Genomic DNA, 8438 nt, shown 5'->3' on the forward strand with positions numbered 1-8438 from the left:
CTAATGTAACACATAAATGACCCTTGGTAATTTTGGCTATTGTATCAATGCTTGTGTGGCATCCCAAACCCACTGGCAATATTGACTTTTAAAGCACTGATAGAGAGAAAATTTTCCAGTTTGATAGGTTAATCTCAAAATCCCCCAATCCATTGCCCATCGTTGTTGAGGAGACGGAGACTAAGGCCCAATGTAAGTGATCATCCCTACCTTGGACCTAAGCCCTCGCCTCAACAAATTTTGCATATTTTTTTCTTCTCCCCCTTTCCTTTTCCTTCTCTTCTTTATCCCCTTCTTTCCACATTATCCTAATCGTTAACTTATTTTTAGCCTTATTGCTACATACTTTGTCATAACACTATATGATCTTTAATGTCTGGCATATTTGTTTGTTTTGACCATAACTATTCCGAGAATCCACAAACATCACTTTATGAACAGCAACAACAACAAAAAAAACAATAATATAAGTTCCTTTCCTTGGGGTTTTCCCCGCAAGCCCCTCCCTATCATTATATTTTGTATGTGCTGCTAATGACCTTAGATGTTGATAAGGATAAGTCCGATATGCGAAGCTGAGCTTCGCCCGGGCTATGCCAATGAGGGGAGCCCGGCCTGTGTCGACTAATGCCGACTCGCTAACGTGTGTCAGCTGGTGCTGACTCGTCTTAGTCCTTACCCGCCGTGGTGCCCAGTCACAGCAGTAACCTCCAGGCGACAATTGCAACTTCTCGTGCCTGGGCGGGGCGCGAACCGCCGACCCCTCGGATGAGAGGCCGACACGTTACCACTGTACTAGCCCGGAGGCTAGATGTTGATGCAACAGAAAATTTTCATCAAATTATAAATAATTTAATCACAAAATTGGCATTTTTTGGCATTGGCCCTTCAAGATTCTTGATAATTTTCACACAATTTACACAAAACAAATATATTTCTGAGAAACTTAACCACACTGTATTTCATGCTTTTAATTAGTTTACATAATGTATCTGATTAAATAATCAATAAGTTATAAACATATATAACGGATCTTTGGCTGTAATTATAATTAAGACTTGTCAGATAACTATTTATTTGTGTAAAGTGCACAGCTTTTTTATGTTAAAGTTGGAAAGAAAATAACTTGGCAAACTTTCCCTTAGGTGAAAAAAAAGAGTAAATATGAAATTTTATTATTACTAAGAAATTTAATCACATGAAAATAAATGGCAGATCATTTACATTATTCTTGGTTGATAAAAAATCCAAACCATACAAATTACAATAATATAACTGATTTACACTAGCACTCAGAACATTTTTGACAAGTTTAGGCATGTCCAAACAAGCAGGCCTGATCAGCAGGCATGCCAGAAAAGCAACATCAGACACGGTAAAACTGGCTTAACAACCGATTACACCTGGAAATCAATTATTTACCATTCAGTTTGTCATCTTCTGACATACACTCAGTAATACCTGTTCAACTAGACATGCCTTTACTCTCTTGGATTATTTAACTCAGCCACTGCAATGAATATACAAAATTGTTTCTTCCATAGCTTATGTACTTTGGTTTCATCAAACACACTGGAACTGGTAGCCTGAAACAAACGGTTAAAAATAATCATCAGTTGATGGAAACGGAGTTGTAAACTTGGAAGAAGTTGAGACAGGAAGAGAGCTTTTCTGATTAGTATTCAAGAACCTTTAAGTCTTCCTTTAGTTTTAAAAACTTAACTATACTAAATTATAGATGAGCCATCTCAATAAAATTCCACAAACGACATAAAAGTGGTCCTGCCATGAAGTAACACTGGTCACTTAGATAGGATAAATAAAATTGAAGAAAATCAATATTTTTAGTTAGATGGCACCACAAGTGTTCTGCCACCAAGGAGTTAGTCAGTAGACCTTGTGACCTCACCTGATTTCACCTTTCCTTGAGTTTTTTTGGAAAAGTTTTTTTTTTTTTTCTACTAATGCTATTAATATCAATGGACATCAAGGAAAAGGGGAAACAGATGAGATAGGTAGTACTAGTAACTGCCTCCTTGGTGACTATGTCCCTGTGGAGCCATCCATGTGTAAAAACAATGAAACTAAATTCATACTGGGCATGGCATGTATGAACATGCCACTCTCAGTGTCATTAGGCTAATGTATACATGAAAATGCAATGGAAGTAATGAAAGTTGGCCCATATCTTGTATGCATTTAACTTATACTATTCTTGTTAGCCAGTGGCTAGCTTACCAGCACCCAGTAATAGTACTGCACTTGTAGCACTGACATTGATAATTTGGCAGATGTTGAATAGATAAGGTACAAAGAAAGCATAGTAACAAAATATATTAATGTTCTCTTGCCTTAGGCATATATACAAAGAAATCCCTTATTTTGTATCTTACTCATTTTTATTTTGTTAATAAGGTTACAGTCTGACAGTTAATGTCCAATGCATTCCACAACACCAGCGCCATCCTGGGTGTTGAAGAAGAAGAAATTGTTGTGGGGAGGATCCTTTTGTGACACAGCCTTGATGATCTCCTGGGCCAGCACTCCACCCACAATGGCACACACTGGACTCAACTGTCCATACACCATACTGGAAGAGAAAGTTAAGCCATAAATAATGGTTATATATACACCTTGTAAATTCTCAAAAAGGTGTCTTAAGCCTAATCTCAACAGGGTTTCGCTGTGCCATACCAAACACCATACACAGTAAGCCACTTGAGTGAAAAATGTGAAGTAAGGGAAACACATTTATCCCACTCTCTACACTTCTGGGAACAGCATACACATTTTTTTTAAAAAGGCTAAACAAAAGAGACCTTATGCTTACTTTTCATGGACTGTTCTCCACAAGCATCCAAACAAATGAAGAATTATTGGGAGCACACAAATTAAGAGCAGGCTCAACTGAATGTTACATAGGTACTTGACCTCCAAGGCATTTGGACCAAGTTCACCAAGACATGATCTGGCATGAATGAGTTGAATACGCAAAAAAAGAAAATCTGTCATGAATGAGTTGAATACGCAAAAAAAGAAAAAAGAAATAATAAATTTTAAAATAAAGAAAGAAACTTTTTAACAATTATAGAAGAGATATCTGAAATCTTAGCACATTTATTATATTGTCATGCATCTAAAACATAGCACAATAACATACCTTGCAAACTGGTTATCAACTTTTTCTTGAGGAATACCCATTTTCTCAAGGAGAGCATTTTTAATTGTCAACAATTCAACCTCATCCTCTGCTCTGTGTGCTGGATTGGGATTGCGTCCATGTAGTGTGATGAATTCCATAATGACTGAAAGGGAATTTTGAAAAGGTAAGCTACATTTAACATCTCATAAAAGTTGGAATTTGATCTCTTCAAAATTTTCAATAGTATTGAGTCTAATGCACCTTAAAAAGTAACTCTTCTATAGTAATATATTTACTTTTGTGAGAGGATAAACTTTTTTACTGGTACCTCTTAAATTAAATAGAAAATGGTCTACAAATGAACCAAAGAAAACATTCATAAAGAGGATGACTTCCCCCCCCAAAAAATATATATTATTGTGTAACGAACAAAAGAAAACTGTCATTAAGAGGGTGAACTCCAAAATAAAAATAAATATTAGGGTAATGCCTTTGTTTGGAACAAAATAATATGAAGCAGCACTGCCTACTTGTATATCAGCCATATATTATTCCAGTCCACCTTAGACATCAAATTTGTATATAGTTCAAACAATTGTACTCAAACTTGTTATATATTGTTAGGGTACAGTATATCTGAATACTTAAAACCTTTCTCATAATCCAAATTCAGGGAATATATCGATTTTTCTTCAATATTCCCTCTTTTAACACAATGTAGTAGATTTATCATCCAAGTCACAAGACCTTGTACTAAAATGCTTATTGCTTATGTGCAAGCCTCCACAGCACACAACATTCAACCATAAACCAAGTTTCCACTTTTTTCTGACTTTTTCTTTCAGTCTTTGCACAGTTCTCAAAGAACATTAATCTATCTGGAAGGAAATCCTTGATCATTTCTTGTACAATTCAAACAATCCACCTACAAGTAAAAAATGTCTCACAGAGTCCCTCCCATGTTCTCTAACAAATGGAATCCTCTCACACTCACTGTGCATGATGAAATAAGTAGAGGACGTTCTTCTTAGCTGGCTTGCATACTTGGTGGTTGTCCAGTCTACGTCCAATGCCTGGCTGAGGGGGACGAAGTTTTCTGTGCGTTTCACCATTTTTGTCTCTTCAACAGTTTGCTTTTTACCATCCTGTTCTACCTCAACCTTCTCTTTAACTTCTCTGTAAAAAAATAATAATAATAAATAAATGTGTATATATGCACAAATAATTTGTATGCTCTTTACATATTGGGAGTTGTTGCTAATTCTAAATAATGGGAGGAAAGAATACATTATATATATATATATATATATATATATATATATATATATATATATATATATATATATATATTCAGAGAGATTTTTATTATGAAGAAAGAAGGAAAGACAAAAAAAAAAAAAAATCTTTTACTGTTTGCTTATGAAATAATACAAAAAATAACAGACAATATCAGTAGGATAAATATACATATTACATCCTATTTTGTACTAAAACAGGAAGTCCACAACATACAATACTCACAAAACTTGCAAAACTTTAAATACATAAATATTTCTCACAACAAATACACATAAGTTGAAATATCTAATATCATCAATATCACTCGTACAATAAACACTCACTCTACATATTGGTGTTCTTGAAGATCGGCAAACATGTAACCAATCATGCCAAACACATCACCCCCGAAGAAGAGGATTTTATTCTGGTGGCAGATGTTGCTGATTCTCAAGAGCTGTTCCTTGCTGCACCGCATAGCACACACCACATCAAACTGCTTGAAGAATTCATCTGTTTTCTTTTCAATATCATCTGAGTCAGAGGAGACTTCCACCATTGGGTTGAGAATCTGAGCTCTCTCTTTGGACACTTCTGCAATCTGGAATGTTATAAAATTTCACAGGATGCTAAAAAAAAAATTACAGAATTTCCTTGATTGCTACAGGAACAACAAATACAGTCCAAACACTGTCTCTGCCAATGGTTAAATTAATCACCATTTGAGACATTACCAATGGTAATTTGAAAAAAGTAAAAGAAATATCAAACACTACTACAACAATAGGGAAAAAGTCTAATATATATGCATGTGTCTGTGTAATTATATATATATATATATATATATTATATATATATATATATATATATATATATATATATACACACACATATGCACATATATATATACATACATATATATACACATACATATATACAATTAATATATACATACATACCCAATATATTCACATATATATACACATACATAAACAATATATATACATACATATACATATACAATACACATACACACACACACACACACACACACACACACACACACACACACACACACACACACACACACACACACACACACACACACACACACACACACACACACACACACACACACACACACACACACACATATACATGCATATGTGTATATATAAATACATATATATGTATATATGTACATGTGTGTGTGTGCTTGTGTATGCGTGTGTGTGTGTACAGATGAAATAGACAAATCTATATAAAAACAAATATTTCAACACAAAACCCAAACAGAATATGAAATTTACTTACATTTTGACCAACAGCATCATGTGGAGCAAGGAAGTTAGCACAAACATCAATTTCTGTCAAATTTCTGTGGTCAAGGAGCGTCAGGGACTTGATGCCTGACAGGACTAGGTTCTTGGTGACTTCTGCTCCCATCCCGCACACGCCTGCCACCAAAACACGTGATGCTCGCAGCCTGAGATAACAGAAGGATTTAGGAACGGGAATAAATTTGATTGGATTTATTTTGATTTGATTTTATACTTTATTTTATTATCATTATTTCTTTAAGCTGTCTCCTTAACTACTCTTTGATTTAGGAGGCAATGCAATGAATATACTTAAAACTAGTCTCTAGTAAATTTTAATTTTTCCATCGGAATTTCAGATTTCAAAATATATATTTTAAAGATTACAAAAATAAATGTTACTTGTAATCCATTCCTCTGTATATCAGTGCATAACCATGACAAGGTTCTATATGTCTTGCAATACATCCAGACTATATCTTCATTTATATCAATTTGTGCAAGTGAAGGATAACATAACAGTACAATTAGGCACACACAGTGACAAAAGAGACATCTGCAGCAAAGGCAAACAAATTTCCACTACATATATGCTGGCAAGAATAGAGTTTGTGAATTTCTCTCTCATGACTTATCGTCTAACAAGGAACCAGTTCTAGTTCTATCTTGCCAAAATATAAACAGTGGAGAGGTAAATATTCAGATGACCTTCAGATTAATATTTACAGTATGGATGCACTCAGCAAATTGGTATTCTTGTAGAGGACAAAAAGTTTAAGTTGTTGTTACAAGAAATAATCTGCAGACATGAAAAGTAGCACCACAAATAAAGGAAAAAGATAGCAAAAAGCGTTACTTGCAGTGCCCCATCAATCCTCCCTTTGGGCACAACCAGTCACAGCAACTTAGATTGTAGAATAAATTTTGTGATGTGGAGTTGGAGACCATAAAGAATCAGTCCTTTGTGGGGTAGATCATGATAATACCAGTACCAATGGATTCTCCTCACTCTCTACTCATATATGTAGGAATTTTGCTGCAGAAACCCCAGATAATCCACAAATTTGCTCTTGATAATGCAGGAGGATATGAAGGTGTCCAGGGCAATTGTGGGGTAAATATGATATATATTGGAAATAGGTAATCAAATAATAAAAAACTGGGCCCCCCTGTGAACCCCTTGGGGTGGATATGCCCCCTAACCCCTGCCCTGGGGAAAAAAATCCTCTGTGAATTGATGGCAGAAAGAGCATAAGACAGATTCAGTGTCATCATGATTGGGCTCACATAAGTATTGTGAACATATTCCCAACATCCTATACCCAAAATTATCACAGGGGGCTGAACCCCCTGTGAGTCCCTTTCTCCCACCTGGGATACAACAGGTTAGTGTATTCTTTGTCAGGCTCTATCTTGCTTTGATTCCCCCGCATATCATTCAAACACCCCATTCTGCCATGAATAAGTGGAGGTTTCTGTGTTCCAGGGCAGGGGTTAGAGCTGGCAGCCACCTCTATTAGACACTAGAGGTTGCACATAGCTCACTTTCCTTTACATGAAGCCCTGCATATTAGTCATACACTCTATCCTGCTATGAATACGTAAAGGATTCTTTTTGTTCCAGGGCGGGGGTCAGGGAGTGGTAGTTCATAACAAGCTATACAGATAAAGTTTCTTTCAATTTTACACAAGAATTTCCCTGGAATTACTTATGTCTTCCCCTATTAATGGAGCCAAGTTTGTGGAGTATGAGGGGGTTCTGAACCAAAATTCCCACCTATATAAGTAGGTGAGAGGAATCCACTTGTCCTGGCATCCTTGCTGAGGTTTGCAGGCCTTTGCTTCAGTGCAAACATGAAGGCTTCAGCAATTGCCCAATGGGGTTCTATTTTGGACAGAGAGCTTGGCCTTTTGATTGGTAACACGGGGTTTCGCCTTGGGAGTACTCATTAAAAAGCTAGTCCATCGGATCCAAAAGGAAACAATTAACCAGATTCCATGAGAAGAATACAAGCGTGAAATCGAGTGCTAATCCCACGGAGAGCCAGACTGCCGAAAATCAAAACAATGAAAGAAACGTTTCTTTATCAAACTCTACACCCACATACACACCTCTTCTGGGCATCCAGTCCCCATAGCCGGATTTGTCTGTCATAGAGAGCAGCCTCATCCTCAGTTATATTTGCCAGATTCTTCTCAACCATTTTCATTGAAGAATTGCTCATAAAATATCCCTTAACGCGCCACTCTCAAGTTAAAACCTTTTCGGCTTCCTTCCGCGGCGTGCGGCGTAAGATACTAGCCTAATTTTTTTCTGTTGTCAATACTGTTTATCTCAAGAAATGTACTCCTACAATTCTGTAAAGTACACCGTAATTTCAATTATAGTATTTCTTATATACTGAGATATATATTTAACTTTCAGAGGCTGAGATAACTTGACGAGGAATACGAGTACAAGCTATATTTCTTTAGCCGGGAAGTATAAAGGTAATGAAAATCCCCCACGTGTCAAAACCACTGACACTACTTACAGATAATAACATGTACATGATTGTAGGAGTGTTAAAAGGAAAAAATGTATTTTGCATGAAAAGAATCATGAAGATATTCAACATACGAAAATATTTGTGAACGAACTCTATATGTAATGGACAGCCTTAAATGTTTTAGCGAAGTGTTTACTTATTTTCAAATTC

The 8438-nt window shown here is 35.9% G+C and overlaps 1 protein-coding gene across 4 annotated transcripts; it reads right to left on the reverse strand.

The window, feature by feature from the left end:
- Nucleotides 1-1165: 1165 nt before the first annotated feature.
- On the reverse strand, nt 1166-8028 carry LOC125044427 (SUMO-activating enzyme subunit 1-like). 4 transcript variants are annotated; one of them, XM_047641088.1, is made up of 8 exons: nt 7852-8028; nt 5735-5906; nt 4765-5021; nt 4137-4318; nt 3161-3305; nt 2831-2968; nt 2394-2590; nt 1166-1586 (listed from the first exon to the last, which is right to left on the reverse strand). In XM_047641088.1, the coding sequence occupies exons 1-7, from the start codon at nt 7962-7964 to the stop codon at nt 2431-2433; spliced, it is 1167 nt and encodes a 388-aa protein (XP_047497044.1). In that variant the 5' UTR covers nt 7965-8028; the 3' UTR covers nt 1166-1586; nt 2394-2430. The 4 variants fall into 4 exon arrangements, with proteins under 4 accessions (XP_047497044.1, XP_047497043.1, XP_047497046.1 ...); XM_047641087.1 differs by having other exon boundaries at nt 1166-2590; XM_047641090.1 differs by lacking the exon at nt 7852-8028 and adding an exon at nt 7517-7763 and having other exon boundaries at nt 1166-2590.
- Between the last annotated feature and the right edge of the window lie 410 nt (nt 8029-8438).

Source organism: Penaeus chinensis, chromosome 35 (genome assembly GCF_019202785.1).
Source record: "Penaeus chinensis breed Huanghai No. 1 chromosome 35, ASM1920278v2, whole genome shotgun sequence".
Classification (NCBI taxonomy): Eukaryota; Metazoa; Arthropoda; class Malacostraca; order Decapoda; family Penaeidae; genus Penaeus; species Penaeus chinensis.